The 20,034-nt window shown below is 42.2% G+C and overlaps 1 protein-coding gene across 1 annotated transcript in view; it reads left to right on the top strand.

Moving 5' to 3' along the window:
- The window catches only part of LOC103368684 (estrogen-related receptor gamma-like), a 36,301-nt gene extending 16,575 nt beyond the window's left edge, over positions 1-19,726 (top strand). Inside the window, 3 exon segments of the mRNA XM_008297124.1 lie at positions 13,951-14,057; positions 14,145-14,307; positions 19,318-19,726. Coding sequence (XP_008295346.1) covers positions 13,951-14,057; positions 14,145-14,307; positions 19,318-19,562 — 515 coding nt within the window. The 3' untranslated portion in view covers positions 19,563-19,726.
- The last annotated feature ends 308 nt before the right edge of the window (positions 19,727-20,034 follow it).

The raw sequence follows: 20,034 nt of genomic DNA, 5'->3' as shown, positions 1-20,034 counted from the left end.
CAGATGAAAACAAATATTGATGAAATCAAATTAGGACGAGAATATTTGATATCTGAGCTTAATGCTTGGATTAAGTTGGGCTTTCTTTATTGGATTTAGCATGTGGGTATTGGACACATGTCATCAATATGAGAAAACAGAGAAGAGAAAACATTTTCCTTTTTCTGTGCATTGTTGTTTTTTTCTTCTCACTCTTTCTTATATTCACTTTCTGACTCTGTCCGATGTCTGTTTCATTCTCTGTTTTAGTTATTGTATAGTGAGATATTTTATCACTGATAAAGAGAACCTGTTTTTCTGATGAAGAAAGGGTCCAGGAATATTAGTTCATTTAAAGACCCCTTATGGCAAGAATATCTTTTTTTTACCTTATTAACATGTCCATATGTATGTTGTTTTTTTTAATGTAGGCTATGCTGCAATGTCATGAGTGAAATAAGCAGCCAAAACCATGTCTTAGCATTTTAACCTGACTTAACACTGTAGTTTACTGATGACACATTCAGACTTCCAGAGTTTCATATGTATCCAATCTCAGGAACAAGCTTTGTGTGTCATGATTCTCATTCAGAATCAATTTGTGTCTCCAACATATTTCCCTCAAATACGCCAATGATACGGGTGTCGCTATAGCTCACCTGGTTGAGCTGGCATCCCATGTACTGGGGCTATAGTCCCAGATGCAGCGATCATGGGTTCGAGTCCCGCTCATGACCCTTCTCCCCTCACTTTCCTGTCTTTCTCTGTCCTATCTAATAAAGCCAGAAAACATTTTTAAAAATATGCCACTAATGCGACTTACCATTGTACACCTTCTACAATGTTGAACAGAGGCATAGGAGAGCTGGTGTGCTCGTGCTGCAGGGAGAGGTGAGTGGAGGTGGGCACTATGTGGACAGAGTTAAGTCTAATTCATTTTAAACCTAGAAATAGGTCACTTTTGACACAGAGATGGGTTTTTAGGAGTTAAATCAATGAGTAGAGAAGGAGTTTAACAAAATAATAGCCACACTTTTATTAAAGGTAATGGAACACAACTGAGGGTGAGAGCAGAGGCATTTATACACTATAGTATGTAGTACACTGATGTAGTCGCTACAGGATGAAGCGCTTATATGCCTTATAATAAATTAATAAATAAACATTACACCTAAGCTGTACTGCTGCGTGTTTGTTTTGTCATCACCACGTTGACAGTGTTCCCGTGTTGACGTGCCCATGATGTCACTCAAACATTCAGCGCGTACATCCGCACAGACACTGATATTACCTCTATCAGGTCACACCTTGGCGATGACACACACCTTATGCCTTCAGAGTACAGCGTCCTGACACATCATACGCACAGACACACACATGCACGCACAACTTGTTTCACACATGCTACCAGCTGTCAGCGTGCCCGCATCCACATGTGTCACACAATATCAGATCTGAATTCAATATGAACAACAGAGAAACACAGAGGTTTCTTTAAGAGCAGTGGCAGTCGACGACAAGCGACCAAAGTACCTTTACATTACAGAATACACTGATTTTAAACGTAACATCTGATGAAAATCAGGTGAACGGCCTCATATTACAACCTCTCATTAAAAGTAATTTTAATAATTTTGATTGGTATTCCCACAAAAATTGAGTCATGAATGTTTTTCAGTAGATAGACGTTGTTCAGTTCAAGTAAAAGTGGCAAAATAAACACAAATATTAAAGTCGTCAGATTTGCGCTCAGCAGCCCATTGCTGTTTTTCTTATTAGTTTGATTACATTTGCAAATCAAATTCATTTGTCTATCTGCCTTTGAGACACAGCCTGCAATCTGAGTACACTGACTAATCTGCATCAAATAATATCTGTCACACACACACAACAGACACACGACAATGAAGCTGCATACATGCGCACGCACGCCAGCCCGCATACACAAACGCTTACATCATACGCACATGCGTGGACACACAAGTGTACGCGCTCGCAAAGCAGCTCTAATACACAGTGAATGCACACAAATGCGCGCATACACAGACGTGCACAGTTTTATAATATGTGAAATCAGACGAGCAGTAACAAATAAATCAGCACACCATCTGAGCCCATCATCATCTAAGTCATTACTAGCAAACAGTCAGCTTTTACTACTTTCAATTTGCTTTTGTGTGTGTGTGTGTGTGTGTGTGTGTGTGTGTGTGGTTGTCTAAGAAAGAGAGAGAGAGAGGGAGATGATATGATGTGATATGATATGCTGGCGGGGCATAAAGATAGATGATCATAATTACGCACAGGCCAAACTCCATTTCAAATCATCATCATCCTATTCTATCTGTTGGAGCGCACATGTACACACACGCACACACACATACATGCACACATGCACACCAAAAGCAATATAAAGAGTTCACACACATAGAGGGATTCGCAGCCGTCCACACACACACACACATCACACACCTATGCATGCTGCAAATCTAGTGGAAGGAGGGACAGACTTGTCATGGCATCACATTATTTCTGTCGGTTCATGCAAAGTTCACAGACAGGCATGAAATAGTTATCTTCTCCCTGTCTAGTCCCTCTCTGTCTTTCTGTTTATCTATCTACCTTTCCTCATCATCCCCGTCTGTGTCTTCTCTCTTCTTCTTTTCTAGTTTTCTTATTTGTTCTCCTCAGTGTCTCTGTTTCTTCTCCTTACTTTGCCTCATTGCTGTGTCTTTTTTCCTCCCTCACTCACCTCATCATTGTTCCTCACCTTCTCTCGCTCCCTTTCCTACTTTCCTTCACATCAATATATGTTTATTTAATTCATTCCTTACCCCTGTTTGTTTTACTCTCCTTCTCTTGCATATCCTTTCCTGCCTGATGCTGCTTCTGCCATCCAGTTTTTTTTTTCCCTTCACTTTCCCTTTATGCGACCTCTCCCTCTCTCTCCCATCTCTTTCTTTCTCTCTTTCAACCTCCATCCATCGTTCTTAAATAACAGACTGGAGGATTCATCCTTTCCATCACGAAATAAGCAGGTGGGAAAATAGGATCGGAGCGTGCCTGTCACCATCTGGAGACGACTTATGGCCTGTGCACACAACACAACACGTACACACACATAGAAAAGAAAAACACCTGCAAACGGGCGACAGTTTGGGACTGCCCCGTTGCCAATGTGTGGCTGAACAGTTTTAAAAGGTAATATAATGTGTCTGTAGTAAAAAAAATACCTTAATATTTAATGTATTTTTATTGTAACCATCAATTAGCTTGTGTTTTTTGTTTTTTGCCAAACATCTATAAAGTCTGTGCCCCAGATGTATGGAGTGAGGAAACACAGACTGCAATGCATAAATTTGCTTTGTGTTCAGTCTAAACACACTTTTAGGGATGCATTTCCTCCAAAACAGCTCTATGATCAAAACTGTAACCGTCGGTCCTCAAGACGCTTTTCGTACAGCAGACATTTTTGACACACTGCGTTACCACTGTGTTGTTCCGTCTGGCAAGTCGCACTCTCCATATTTGTCTTTTCAGTCCATTGTTGTGGCATCCAGTCAAATGCGTTTCTTCGCTTGTGAAACTGCGTGAGCACTTTTTCAATAATGCGCATCGTGCATGTGTTTGTACACAGCACTTCATCCTTATACCAGTGTGTCACTTCCCACCTGCTATGTGGCGAAGTACTATGGCCTGTGGTCTCAGCGCTTCACTGTGCATTCAAATGCACACACAAAACACACACACACACGCACAGCAGTAATAATATGTGGATTTTTGTGTCTATTTAATCTTGATGGGATGTTTCATCTGCAGGCTGCTATCACAGCTGGCTGCCTTATTGTCTGGGTGAGACTGATGGGCTTGAGTGCGTGTGTGTGTGTGTGTGAGTGAGTGTGTGTGTGCTTGCCTGTATGCGTTTTCTTCAGTTTGTCTTTCCCTGTTTGTCTGCATGCACATTTATACGACTGTTTGTTTGCTTATACAAGAGGAGACACATTTCTGTCTTGTAAATCTAACCACTATATACCCACAATGCAATATGTACATATGTGTGTATGTATTGTGAGTGTGTGCTGTCCATCAAGCCACACACATAGCCGTACCAAACCATTGGCTTGGTTGCTGATGATGACATATGAGTTCCTGGCCTTGGTAATGGCTGTTAAATCTCATAATTACACGCTTCTTTATTGCAATGCATAATGACCCCACAGCACTATTGGACAATTAATTAAGATTTTCAGCCCAGGCTTTTTCAGGCCCAGATGAGGAGGTGGAATGAGGTCTAATGTTCTTGTCTTCGAGCTACGACATTAAAGCATGGTGCTGTAGGAAAGAAGGTTGTCTCTCTGTGTGCATTCATTTTCATCTTTGTCTTTCTTTCCGTCTGTTTATGTCTCTCTCTCTCATTCTCTCTGTTCCGTCTCTTCTCATTGCTCCAATTGTTGAGCCCTTCCTCTCGATGCTTGTCCTCGATGATGATATTGGAGACCATATCTCTAATCTGTGAATGGTAAATTAATCCCTGTGGAGTTTCTGTGGTCCTCTCTCTATGGAAAGCTACGGGGGATTAGGAAGATAGAATCAACACAGCCTCATAATCTCATATACAGACACCAGGTCTGGACAGGGACCATTGGGTTTTGTTTCAAAGCCATAATCAGCAAATTTTTTTCTTGATACATCAATAGTGCTTTACAGAAGAAGAAAAAAAAACAGAATCTGTCTGTTGCCTGTTCCACACTTTGCTTCTTTTGCGCTGTTTATTTTTACTTGTAGGTTCGGTGCTCTCTGTAAATATAAGTGTTGTTTGTGACAGTCTTAAATAAATGTGACAACAAAGACGATTTTATGTAATCATCACTGGAAACAATAAATGTCTCCCGTAGTCTGCAGAGCGGGGCAGCCCATTTGATGTTGCTTGGACTATGGATTTTGTCTTTTCAGGGGAATACAGGATATTGTTTTGAAAACGTAATCCACCAAGAGATCAATAGACTGTCACAACCCAGGTAATTGAACAAGCTGACAAAGTGAATTCATCACAGACTAGATAGATAGATAGCGAGATGCAGCGTAGATTATGCTGTCGACGGCGTGAGAGGGTCCCGCTTGCCATTCGAGAAAAGTAGGCATAGAAATATTCACATTTTTTTCTCTTTAGTCTTTAACTAAAATTCTTTGCAATGTTAAACTCTTAATGCTTTGTGTCTCCAAATGCGTTGGTCAGCGTTGTTATACGTTTGTTGCGTGTGTGTGTCGGCAGGAAACAGACAGACAGAGTTGGTGTGTAAGCTGCTCAGCTGTGCGTACACATGGTTAATTCCCCCGACAGATTTGTGCACACTTACACATGCTCACACACACACACACACACAGAGTGGTCATTCCTGCCTGCATCAGCATTATATTGATGGAGCGAAGGGCAGGATGCAAAGGTAGAGGTTGAGAGGAAGATGGATGGACTGAGTGAAAGAAAAAGTTTAAAAAAGGAACATGAGAGCTGTAATGTTGAAAACGGTGTGTGGAGTTCTACACGATGTTTATTCCAACAAGAAATTCTCCAGCAGAGAGTCCAGCGTTGTCTCTTGAGCTGTACTCTATATGGGCTCTATATGGAGTCAGAAAGATGTGGCCTCAGTGGAACTTGCAGTGCACACACACACACACACGCACACACACACTCCTTCACACAGCCCTGGTGGAGCTAGAAGTGGGTAATTAAAATGTAAATATTGATATTTTATTATTTGAAATGGCTCCACTGCGATGCTCGTAATGTCACTCCATCTGTCGTCTCCACGGAGACTTGGGGTTGCCCTCGACGACCAGCTGCCCCCACTCAAGCAACCCCACCACGGCAACAGCTATAACGCTCGACAACCGTCTCTGTGTTGCCGCGTTTCCATTTTGGGTCTAATTAAGTGTTAAATATTAGCACCCGCAACCACAGAGGCAGCACACACCACACTCGCACACACACACACACAGAATACCACACACAATCCGCCTCTCCTCCTCCGTCTCTCAGTCTTTTGTGCACACGCGCACACACACAAACGCACACACTCACAGACCACTCATCTCCACTACAGCAATGGGAAGATTTTAAGTGTTAATCTTGCAGTGCTGCTGATGGTGTCTAATGTATGCAATTAACAGTCAGCCAGGGCTGAGGGTTTGGTAATTAGCTGGCTGTTCACACTGATTAGAGGCTACCGCAACCCTATGACTGCTCTACTCTCCCCGAGGCCGCACAGAGAAAAGGGGGGTGTGGTGGAAAGAGAGAGGGGAAGGGGGGAAGGGGAAAGAAATAGAAAAAAGAAAATTTTAGCCAACAGTGTGAGGGAAGATGAAGGTGAAGGTGAAGGGCTGTGTGTGTAACTTGTGCTCTAGAAGTGACAATTTTGTAATGTGTTTGTTCAAAAACACATAAATGTAATCGGCCTTTATTCATTTACACTCGGCTACGTGCAGCTCAAATTCAGACACAGTGGCATCAGTCAGGCAGGTTCTTCTTCATTAAAATGAGGTTAATCATCAACAGACTGAATCACAATCTGAAACAGAATTAAGCGAGTAGATTATAAACAAGCCCGATAATAATAAATGTCAAACATTCTCACTTTATTCTCATCTATTTTAAAAGTCACAAAATCTCCTACATCACTGTGAAGTCTATTCTCAGCATGTGTGCACTGGAAGTTTAAAGTTTCTACATCGTTTGTGTTGCATATTGCACCAGGACTGGCTTCGGATCTAGTTTCGTAAAATCTTGCCTGTATGCCCAAATCTTTAACTTTGATTTAAATTACATTAGATTTAAGATGAGGAGCTCAGAAGACGTCTAGAGTCAAACTGTGCACATGCATTGTTCTGCACAGTGAAGGTCAAACGTTCAGCAGAAGTGACAATAAGGGAAATGGGTTTTTGAGGTTAAGGGGGGACTTTTGATTGTCTGCAGCTTGTTTCAGTGCAACAGTGAATATGGCACCTGAATGAACAGCAGCACATGAAGTCAGCAACAGGTTCACGGCAACTTGAGCTGCGTGTGAAAATATTTTGCATTCGTGTCGGATGATCAGACACAAGGCGTAGACAAGCAGATAGCTGGATGCAGCCCATTACAGAGCATTTCAAACTGACAAAGTAAACACCTCAAATCTACCTTCGCACTTCAGTCTGTACGCAGAGTTCACTGTGTGCCAATTTCAGCTACTACATATCGTCATATATTTTTTATATCCTGAAATGTTAGCATTATTTTAAACAGCTTGTGACCACCGGCGTCTTCTGTAGCAGGATTGCAAGCACGAGGTTCACAAAGGCTAACTTGTTAGGGGAAATGTCACCATAATTCAAAACATGAGCTGCTCACAAAACCAGCAGGCTACCATCGTTACCAACATGATGTTCTACATGTGCTTTGTGCAAGTGTTGTTTTTTTCATAAACAGTTTCTGTTAAAATTTAATTCATTTGATTGAATTTGGTTTTAGGAATTTTTAATATTGTGACGTCCCTGCTGCAAACTTGAAGCACCTAAACTTGCATCCAGAAAAAAATGAGACAAATTTACTTCTATGTGGAGGTTAAGGGGAGGATAGGAGTCGACAGTAATTTACTCATTTTATTGTGTTCATCTGTTCACGTACAGTTTTTGATGCACCAAAAGGATTTTCCATAGAGCAAGTCAATTTTTCTCTCAGTGAATGATATAACTTAATTTGTCTCCCGCAGTTTCATATAGTATCAACTTGGTGCATGATGCTTCTGATAGTCTAAGTGTCTCTCCCCGTACATGTATATGTGTGTGTAAGTGGCTGTGTGCCCTGTGTGTGAGTGTGTCTTTAAGCCCTTCTAAATTAGCTGGTTCTCTGGGTAGATTTGTTTCCATCTCGTTGCGCATCTCTGTGTAATTGGGTCAGCTGGTGAATGTGTGTTCTTGTGTGTGTGTGTGTGTGTGTGACAGCATTTGCCAGTGTGCTTGTCGTGTGCGCATATCTTGTGTGTGTTGTTTCAGCTTGGCCAAAGCCATCACAGGGGGTCCGTGTTCATTTTGGCCGGCGTCTGGCCGTATGGTACAGAACAGTTTGAGATGTGCACACACACATACACACACATACACAAACACACACTCACCAAGCACCACAAGGGAGCACTTGCATTGCACAGCATGCAACAATGTGCACACATTTAAACACAAACACATACAGAAAGTGGAATGAGAGAGCAGTGGAGCTGCGCAACACAGTGTGCATACAGAACAAACACACACACACATGCAGGGCAGCGATGTGCTGGTAGCTGTTGGAAACTTCACGTGTCCTCATGCAATCTCTATCTCAGTGGGCCAGTAGACTTAAATCTGTCCCCTGCAGAACACAATACGTGCACATGCTGAACATAGACAATCCACCGTCCTCCTCTCACCAACAATGCACAATGAGACAATCAAAAAACAGTTCATATCACAGTTCGGATTACCGCCTCTAAAATGCCTCCTGAGTAAAAGATTTGCAACACTTTGTCAAAATTATGGCAGGTGAATATTAATGAATTTAGCAGAAATATACATAAGACACAGTGAGTTCTCAACACGACTACTGTGTTATTTGAGTTTCTATTGTTTCTCAAAGGAATTTAACTAATATGACAATTTCCATATACAAGTTGTGTTGCACATGTTTATCACACATTAGATATCACATTGTCTGTAATCGTATAACATCATGTGCTTTAAACGCATTTGTTGCTGTATGCCATAATAACTCTCTTGTATCACACATCTGGCTTTCCTGGATGTGCTTAGTGTGAACTTAGCTTTGCTTTGTTGTGTAACATTTCTGTGACAATGTGTGAAGCATGTTCTTACAACTCCAAGGAAGACAACTCTTGGTAAGTGCGAGAATCGCTGCTGTTATATCGTTGAGACAGACTGAGAAGTTTTCTGTTAAATGTGTCCTGAGGTCATGATCAAACAGGAAGAGTGCAGTGTCACTGGTAACAGAGTGCTCAAAGTGTACAAGGTCTATTACAAGCTTGCAGAGAGGTGTTACAAGTATTTTAATCAGATAGAATGCTTTAACGAGCTTTAATGGCAGCCATTTCATAACCAATAAAAACAGTTTAATCTTTATTTTTTGACAACTTTTTGGAAGATGTAGAAGGAAAGCCAGTGCAATTTATGGAAAACTGTTATAATTTTCTTGCAGGTGCATTTTCTGAGGATATTGCATTTGTGTCGGTTTTTTAAACCCCGCTGCCACTAACCGCTCACCTTATCAATACTGAAGAGACAAGTGAAATTCACAGGCTATCACCAGCCATTTCAATCATCCAGCCTAAATTCTCAGAGTAAGAATTTGTGTCATTCAGTGAAGCACATGACACAAAGACTTCCCCTGCGATGCTGGCCTATTCTCTCCAAATGGCAGTCTCACACTGGGGTTACATTGGTAGTTGGCTCATTCAAATCAGATGTAGTCCAGTAACACTGAGTTGACCTGCTTCTCTGTTGGCAGCTATGCAGCCATGTACACACACATTCCCACACTCTCCGTGTGTTTTTGAGCTAGCTGCTCAATTTATCAAACACAATCAAGTCAAAACAACAATAAAATTGTGTAATGGTGTAATTTTTTGTGTCATTATGCAGGTTCTATTCAGAGTGGATCTCCTGTATTATGATGCGGTAAACCCACCCACATGTGCATTATGTGTACATTTTATTATCTCTGCTGCATCGTCCTCAATTTTTCTTGATCTCCTTCGAAAAACGACTTCCACAGAAACTTCAAAATATCACTGAAATATGTCCTGTATTTAACCCGAGTTACAGAATGTGAGGACCAGTCATGTGTTAATAACTGGGACCAGATCACCATCACAACCAGTTTTCACACCTGTCACATTAATCCACCTGCATACACACACACACACACACACACACACACACACACAGAATAGCCTTCTTTAATGCATAAGTTATTGCAGGTGTACATAGCCACAATCACACGAGCGCACACACAGTCTGACCTGCACTTACAAATAGATTCACGAATGCACACAAGCGCCGCACATGCACAGGTACTCATAAGCATCACAATCGCTTCTCACTGGTTCCCATTTGCCCTGTAACCACGCGAAAACAAATATAGGCCTCCTGGATATGTGTGTTTGTGTGCATCTGTGGAGCAACTGGGGCGTGAGAGAGGGCTATCCTGTGTGTGTGTATGTGTGTGTGCCAGACTGTTGTGCGGTCTCGGGTGTAAACGTGCAGTCAGGACTCATTTGGCAGACAAACAGGCCGCAGGGTGGCTGGGGAATCGACGTGTGTTTGTGTGTGTGTGTGTGTTTGTTTTTATGTGTGTATCTGATAGAGAAAAAAGGGAAAAGGAAAGAGAAAGAGAGCGCGAGAGCATGCAGCAGAGGTTAAGTTTGCATGACTGCACTGTAGCCTCTTTCTGTCAGACAATGTATGGCACATGCACACACGCATACCTGTGGTCACGTCTTCTTTCTCCCTCGTAGATACAAGAGCATCCTGCTGTTTTAGGTGACACACCCCAAGCACAGACATGGATACAGTGGGTAGCCAAATAGTGTCATTAATTTGACCTCATGCACACCCTTCAACCCAAATATTACGCACAGACTTGTGTTTGCTATCAACAAAAGTTAATATCCAACCCAAAGACTAGGCAAAAATAACAAAAAAATCCAATAATAATGTCTGGGGTACCCATGGCTTTACTTGCAGGTTATGTCATATATCTTTTTTTTCAGCTTTAAAGTTTCCAAGCAAATATTTAAACTTTATTTGAATTTTACATTACTGCACATGCTGCTAAGTCAATGCACACACACACACACAGAGGCAGTACAGCATCCGCACAAACACACTCATACTCCCTCACACACTATGAGATGCCTTATCAACAATGGGCAGAAAGGAAATGTAATTAGAGCCAAATAAGGAACCTTCTTTTGTCAAGTGAAATCACAGGTATGAAAGAAAGGTCTCCACCCCTCCCACCACCACCACCACCACCACCATCTCTTCTTCCAACACCTCTTCCCCCTTTCACTTTCTTCTCTCCTCCGTCTCACTCTCTCTTGTACTCTCTCTCTCCATCAATACCTCTCTCTCTCCATCATCAGCACTAAATTCCCATTGATGTTTCTTTTCTTCTGCTGTATCGATCGCTTCATGAGAGGAGGGGAGGAAGGGAGGAAGGGAAGAAGGGAGAGATGGCGTTATCTGTTAATTAATTTGTCCTGAAGCCGGCCGCCTATTAATCAGACAGATAAGAGGCATTGGATGGCTGAACGGCGCAGACAGGCTGGTGGGGAGGGGATAGGGAGAGTTACACATACACACAAACACGCCGGTAGAGACGCACATGCAGAGGCTCGTGGAAACACATGTATGGGAATGTATGCGTACACACAGAATGCAAACATGCTGATGACACAACAAGCCGGTGCTCTCAAAGTGCAAGTGTGTATATTAAGTTAAAATGCACAATGCAAGCACACACGTATTCACAAAACTGTTTCGCACACACTTATACACACACACACACACACACACACACACACACACTTATACACACACACAGACACACGGACCTCATCCTGATAAAAATCATTGATGTGCCTCAATAAGAAAAGCTGCACTTTCAGCTCAATAAATTAATCACGGGGGTTTTAATTATTGGTGTTTCCTGTGTGTGTGTGTTTGTGCATGTATGTGTGCGCTTTATGTGTAATTAGAAGGGAGGTGTTTGTTGATGGGGATATGTGAAAACCCTATTAATAATATACAGCAAGTCATGCAGACACTTTGTAGATGTCATTTACGATTATCCTCTCTTGTATGTAAGTGCATTTGTAGTAATGTGGCTCTGTGTGTGTGTGTGTGTGTGTGTGTGTGTGTGTGTGTGTGTCCACTTCTTGAGCCATGTGTGCCCCCATTGGCCCTGGATCAAATTCCACCAGAGGGATGTGAGCGAATTGATTGAACCCTCAGTTCTGCTCCCAATGCCTGAGCGCCGAAAAACACACACACACACACACAGACAATTTAAAACACACCACCAGTGACACCATTAAATGATATTAACCCCTCGCTCATGTCGTCTTCTCTTCACTCGACCCCAGGGTTGAGCAGATTCAATAAGTATATGTGTGTTAATTTTAGCAATGCCAGCGCATATTTCCCCCTGCCCACAATGAGTGGTGAAGTCCTAGGGACCCCCTGAAGACATCTGTCTCTGTGAATGAGATGTGTGTGTGTGTGTGTGTGTGTGTGGGTGCGTGTTTGTGTGTGCATGTGTGCGAAGACCCCCTTAAGAAATTCACCTCTAATCCCTTCTGATGATTTCATTAAGTAGAAGAAGACACTGCCAGTTGGCAACGATACTGCTCCCTTCACTGTGCCGTGTGTGTGTGCATGTGTGTGTGTGTGTGTGTGTGTGTGTGTGTGTGTATCAATCATACACATTTGGATTCATTCCAGTGTGTTCCTATGCATTTATGTCTATGCATATGTGATATTGTATCTGCGTGTGCGCGCCGCGGTGTCTATCTTTGTGTGTCGGAGATGTTGTAGATAGAATGAATTAGAGCACATTACAAACAACAATAGCCCGCAACCTGGACATAATGAGACGCCTGCCATTACCCATCAACACACTGTGAGATAAGAACCCCGAACGCACATGCGCGCACGCAAACACGCCAACACACACCCGCTCTCGCTCGCCGCATCTCAAGAGGAGGCACATCGCAGCAGATGTTGTTGAAGAAATATCTTCCTTCTCATCTGCCTGCTTTCTCCTGGCAGGATGCTCCTCTCCTCTCCGGCACACACACACACACACACACACACACAAACACACACTGGAGGGCTGCAGCGAGGTCTGACAGGTGTGCTCGCATGGCCCACTGTCTTTGCCTTCCCTATGAAGACTCACAAAAACACACACACACACACACACACATAGGCAGACAGGCAGGTGTGAATGGACAGGTGTGTGAGGAGAGGACAGCTGTGAGGAAAGGTGTGAGTGGGCAGGTGTTCCATTAAAGAGACAGTAAAGAATAAGACAGGGAGGGACAGACAACAAGTGAGGGACTAGTGCGCTTAAGTTTGAACGGAATCCAAAGATATGAAATGAGAGGCAAAAACAGTATAAAGCAGCAGGCAAACATTTAAAACAGGTATACTCAAATAGACAGGACAGAGATGTATCACGGTGGATGGAAAAAAAATTAAACACACAGATGGTCAGTCATAGACAGACACTGGCAGACAAAAAGGCATAGATTGTGATTGGGAAGACAGACAGAGATCAGCGTAGGCAAATAGAAAGACATGGATTGACACGGGAGAAAGCAGGAGTTTTGAGGCCATAGCAGCAATTAGTGTGTGTATTTGAGCGGCGCAGCAGCGATGGCCAGCATTGATCCATGGAGGTTGTGTCAGGGGGAGATAAGGCCTGCCTTTCCCCAGAGAACAGCCCTGGGCACAGGGGAGAGAGGTAGAGGAGGAAGAGGAGGAGGAGGAGGAGGAGGACTTTGGTCAAACAGATGGATGAAGAGTAGCCAGGGCTGGGATGGCGGGGAGTCGATCTTGACCCTCTCACTACCTTCAAAACCAGCTTGATTCTCTTCTCTTTATTCCCTTTCTTTCTTGTTGGTTTTCAAAATGTCCGTCCATTTACTTTACAAGCACGGGTGTTTATTAGAAACGATATCAGCAAAAATGAAAATACATTAAACACGTTTCACAAAATACAACCAGTATGAATTGTTCCTGCTGCAAAGAGGATATTGTGTTTGATTTTTTTTTCAAGTGCAAAAAAATTGAAAAAGACATCTGAACACATTGCTGTGAATTAAGTTAAACCATTTTTATTAACAATCCTTCTCTTGCTTTTCTTCTGCCTTCTCTGTTCTCCAGGTTTCTCCACGCTGTCTTTGGCAGACCAGATGAGTCTACTGCAGAGTGCGTGGATGGAGATCTTGATTCTGCGTGTTGTATACCGCTCACTGTCTTTTGAAGACAAGGTAAGTGTTGCTTCTGCGTTTGTTTGTTGCCCTCCTGAGATACATAAACACACATTTTATTCACAGCCTCTCTGTGCTTCTAATTAGCTGGTGTATGCTGAGGACTACATAATGGACGAGGACCAGTCGAAGCTCGCTGGACTTCTGGACCTAAACAACGCCATCCTTCAGCTGGTCAAGAAATACAAAGCTATGAAGCTCGAGAAGGAGGAATTCGTCACTCTCAAAGCCATTGCTTTGGCTAACTCAGGTTTGAAATTCTTCACTCTCAGCTGATATTTTTGTCTGTCTGCACATTTGTGTTTGACTGGTGGAAGGGAGTTAATCCGAGGAATCTCCAGTCCCCCGGGGCTCATTTAAGCTGAACCATCAGAGGACTGATTTCAGTACTCTGCATCCAAACACACACAACTGCGACACATGACGCATACTTACACACAGGCAGATGTGTTTTGTGGTTTTTTTCCTTTACTAACACATGCAGTTGTCAAGCCTAACACTTTCCCTTTTAAAGCTACACAGAGTTGTCTTGTCATACTCTAGCGGTCACACTTGTAACACGACAAACATTCTACGCATGCATACTCACACAGCACAAACACACATGTGCAACCTCGAGCCCACCCCCAAACACAGCGGCCATCCCTTTTACAATTAGCATAGTCGTCTCTTCAGATGCCTGTTAAATAAGGTGAAATCATTAGAACCCAAAATCTGTCGATAAAGGCCCCTCTCTGATGTGTCCAGCTGCATCGACAGCTGACTGACACACGCGCACACACGCGCACTCTCTCACGCACACACGCCTTCTTCCTCCCATGACCCATCTTTTGAACTTTGTCTTGGAAGCCGGCCAGCTCTTCAGTACTCTTTAATTACAAGGGGGGAGCTGTCAATACAATGTGTTTAAATGGGAGAATGCAATGGGAGAGCTTTGAATAGGGAGGGAGGGGCCTTTTGTTCTGGTTCTGCCACCGTCCACGCACAAACACACACATTTATCCAACGCATTCGCACACATGCACACAGTTTCTCGTCAAATATGCCATTTCTTGTCTCTCTCACATACATAAGCACACAGGCAAGCAGAACTTCAGCGTGTACCTAAATGTGAACCGTGGAAAAATGTTTGCCCGCACACATGGAGTACATACTGTTATGCACATGCAGAAAATATTGATGTGTTGTTTTCCTGTGGGCTTTGTGTGACAATCAATCTCTTGCTTCTGCCTGTCTGTGTGTGAATGTGTGTGTCCGTGTTTGTAGGTATGTCTGTTGGTCTGTGAGCGCTGCTTAGTTAAAGTTAAGAAAATCCTCTGGTTATGGACAACAGTGTTGATGATGGTGATGATGATGATGAGTTATCTGGGAAACATGACCCAACTTGTGAGAAAACTGAGTAACAGCAATATGCCATGATGTTTAAAGGACAAAATGATGATGATAGTCACAAAATAGTGAATTCTCTGCGCTCATTAAATTGGAACATTCTCAAAATTACAAACACAAGCGAATTGAAAGGCAAAGTATACAGATTTGATCTGAACTGTCCGGCAGGAAATGTTAACTTTATGATGCTTGAATTAAAAGTTTATGTTGTCAGCAAGTTAGAGATTTAACCATCTAACTTGATCTGCAACTGCTTGTTTTTTTTGTTTTTTTATTGTTGATAAATCTGCAAATTAGGTGACAAATTTGTTTATTAATGGTTTGGTAGTTAAGATGTAATAAAATAGTATGAAAAAATCTGTAGTCTATGGAGGTGTCTTGAAATCTTTAGTCGGATAACTACAATCTGAAGTTGTTTAATTTACTTAATTCTACATACAAGTAATAGATAATACAGTTCTTGCAAGTAAATATTGGAAGCGAAAGGAGGAGATGCTTGGTTTTCATATACACAGAAAACGTTACATATGAATAGATAATTTCCCTTCAAACACACACACCTTGCACATGTATTAGACTACATCGTATTGAACTGTATTTCCAGTTCTTTGTCCTCCTTTATTTACATAAAGGAAATGGACAGAAAGAAATAAACAATTCTACCTGGTTTAAAAAAAAAAAAAAAAGGTCACTCTGCACATTAGTTTTTTGTTGTATTTGTTATCAGTACATTTGTTCTTGTTATACCATTTCAGGAATGTCAAAATAACTCCACAGAAAAATGTCAATTTCACGCTACACACCAAAGAGCTGGTGGACGTGTGGCTGACTGACGAACGGACGGCGTCGACGTCCAGTTAGAATACGGGTTTTATTGTGTATTCTGTCGAAAGCTTACATCACCGTTAAGAAAATTCCCGTTTCAAAAAGGCATTCTTTTAACTGACTTAAATCTAAACAGCTGACGCCCAAATAAGAACTTTGTATCATTGCCCAGAGTCTAACTGCTCTTCAAGACAACAGAATGCTAGCATTAGCATTTTGAAGGGCACTGACACTAATTAATTCACAGGATGCTAATCGTCTGCATTAATGAAGCCCAGCCTTAAGAAATGTTAGCAAACGTGCCCCACATGTAAAGAAAGCCAAACTAGCCATGGGAAACAGGAGGCACGCGTGTGTGTGTGTGTGTGTGTGTGTGTGTGTGTGTGCGCTTGTGTGTGTGCATTCATTTATGTGCGTCCGTGAATTGTGAGTTCCATGTTAACATGTGCGTTTTAACAGCCCGATGTGCTTGTGCTCATTAACGACTGCTGTTTTACTTGTGAGTGTACTGCGGGTCACAGCACAGGCAGAAGCCATGTCCACCAGCTTAAATACTAAACACACAATACTAATTGAAAACAATGTGAAACTCATTAAACTTGGGTTTAACTTCAGCCTGTTCACTGCAGGAAAGCACTTATTACAACTCAAAAATAAAGAGCAGCTGTTTTGTCATCGCGAGTGACGTTAGGACTCGTTCATTTTGTACATGTACCTTCTTTCTTTGTCACTTTATAGCAAAATAAAAAGAGATACTGTACAAAAAGCGGTTACATATTTGGCCTCAAATTGTTTTCCCAGCATCCACACAACAGTTGTTTATATTTTATGTGCAGCATACCGCGTGTTTTCTCTGTACAAAGAAAAATGTGAACCTAAATTCAGCTCATTAACCTTAATTAATAGACTTCCACCCCCCCTCCCCCGGCATCATTACTGCTCTCCATTAAAGCAAAATATCATCAAATAGCAATATATGAAAGAAATGAAGAACAGTGGACCACAAATAGGAAATATGAGAGCCAATGGAAGCTAAGTTTTCTATTGATCCCCGTAGAACCCAACCCACCGCCCGCTCTGGTCCTGCATACTGATACATGCATTACACTCGATAGATCCAACTCTGTGTGTTTGATTGTGTTAGCGCGCACATCTGTCTGTATGTGACTCTGCTGGCACGGTTTATATTTAAGTATAAATGTATTTGTTTGTTTGTTGATGCGGTCAGCGTCCAAGTTCCATGTGGACAGTATGAGCATGTGTGTAAAAAGTACACCATTTGGTTCAGTTGTAGAATTTTCTTTGGCGGGCTTCAGTAACACTCAACTAAGTGGGATGGTATACAAAAGCTTTTAGTTGAATCCACTAAAAAGAGGCAACAAACACATACACATCACCACTTTTCATAAAACCGCCACGTGAAAGAATTTGTACTGCTTAATATTTACACACCTGCAATGTTTTAGACGTTGCTACCGACTGTTTTGAAAGGTTTGGAGTTGGTAGTAAAAAGTGAAGTGGCTTGGCAATATATGAAGATGATGAAAGATGAAAACAAAACTTAGTTATTATGTTAAGTTAGTTATTATGAGATCACACATCAGATTCTGTTGTTGTCCTTTGTGTGCCTACGTATGAAATAGTTGGCATTTCACTTGCACTCATTGGTCCCATCACCTCGGCAGATCTGTTGTGTGTGTGTGTGTGCGTGTGTGTGTGTGTGTGTGGAGGGGGGCGCTATCAATAGTTGTCTTGTGATTATTATTTAACATGCATGTAGTCATTGATCGGAGACATTGATCGAAGGTTGGGAGCTAAAGGCCAGCTCGCATTAAGACTTTGCCTCCCTAAGGAGCAATATGGAGCATTATTATTGAGGGACATTCTCAGCCTTTTACTGCCACATATGCCTGAACACACCTACATGCCAGCTCAGAGAGAGATTACAGATGTGTGCAGCCGTGTCTTTATGCACACACACACACACACACACACACACACACACACACACACAAACTCTCAGTGGTTCATCATTCTACAAGTCTATCTCTTTCTCTCCACCCACTCGTCTCTTGGTCTGTCCATTCATCACGCCCACAGATCCACACTTTAAAGAAGGAGTAAGGAGCGGCCTCTGTGTGTGAAGCTCCACTCCTGGAGTCAAAATGTTTGTTTCAGAGTGTTGTTTTAAACTGAGGAGTAAAAGTATGTTTTTAATTGGACTGTTAATGCTCCTAAAACAAGCTTTTTGTAAAACACACCAACGTTTTTCTGTTATCTATGTTCAAAAGAGAATCAGAATCAGAATCAGAATCAGAATCAGCTTTAATGGCCAAGTACGTACACAACATACAAGGAATTTGGCTTCGACTGTTGGTGTCGCCCTAGGAATTTGCATGAATAATAGAAATAGGAAAATTAAAAAATAAAGTAAAATAAAGTAAAATAACTAAAGAAAGAAAAGAATAAGATACAATAAATATTAAAAAAATAAAACAAGATAATAAGACAAATATATACAAGAATTTACACATCTAGTAGAAAAAGGTACATTAGTGCAAAATGTATGTAAGAATACAAGAATGTAAGTATCCTGCACTTTTACTGCAGGCTTACAAATTATTATGTCATTAGAATTTACATTTATAGAATTTCCAGCCCAAAGTTGTGGTTCACAGGAGCGTCGCTGCATTGTTTCTGTTTGGATTTCAGATTACATTTTTACAACGCCTCCCTTCTGGTGCACTGAGTCGATAGCAGAGCAGACAGAGGGGGCACAGGGACTGACAAAGACACATACTGTTAAAAACACCATCTCACACAGTCACAGCAGCTTTCTGCACTGCAAAACTGTTCAGGTCTGCTGCACGCCAGGAGGCTCAACAACCTTTTCATGAGCACAAATTTATTTCAGCATCACAAACCATAATTAAATATTTTCCTTTCCAGGTTGTTTATGAAATTTAGTGTAATTTAAATTTCACCTGTGAGCAATACTCTTTTCTTTTGCAATGTTCATCACATGTTTTCTTCCGTCCTCCTCCAGACTCCATGCACATTGAAGATGTGGATGCAGTGCAGAAGCTCCAGGACGTGCTCCACGAGGCCCTGCAGGACTACGAGGCTTCCCAGCACCAGGAGGACCCCCGCCGGGCGGGCAAGCTGCTCATGACCCTCCCCCTGCTCCGCCAGACCTCCACCAAGGCCGTGCAGCACTTCTACAGCATCAAGCAGGATGGCAAAGTCCCAATGCACAAACTCTTCTTGGAGCTGCTGGAAGCCAAGGTCTGAGGACAGGGTGAAGGATGAAAGGACAGCGAGACGCCCGTCTCAACCACTTTGAGCTGCAACTGAACAACTTTGAATGACCTCTTGCTCTTTTACACGCACACACCCCTACACACACACACACACACACACACACACACACACACTTGCGCACATACACTGAAATACGTCCATCTGCTGACACACGCCCCTATGAATAAAGAAGCTATCTAGACCTCCTACCTGAACCCTAAACCACCACCAGTCTTCGACAAAAAGGCGCTCACTTGATCATCAGTTTTGGGGGAGGTGTGGCCAGACTGACGTCGCCCCCCCACGTTACCGAGGGAAGACGTTTCCTACCAATTACTCAACAGCAGTTAATTACCAGTGACCGCAGTCGATCCAAACACTGACGATGGCAAAACACTTATGCATTTAATAACGACTAAGATGTTATTAATGACAAACGCTTCAATGAGGACACATTTAAAAG

The sequence above is a fragment of the Stegastes partitus genome, unplaced genomic scaffold, assembly GCF_000690725.1.
Source record: "Stegastes partitus isolate 25-593 unplaced genomic scaffold, Stegastes_partitus-1.0.2 Scaffold1190, whole genome shotgun sequence".
Taxonomy (NCBI): Eukaryota; Metazoa; Chordata; class Actinopteri; family Pomacentridae; genus Stegastes; species Stegastes partitus.
This window is presented reverse-complemented; position numbering and strand designations above follow the sequence as displayed.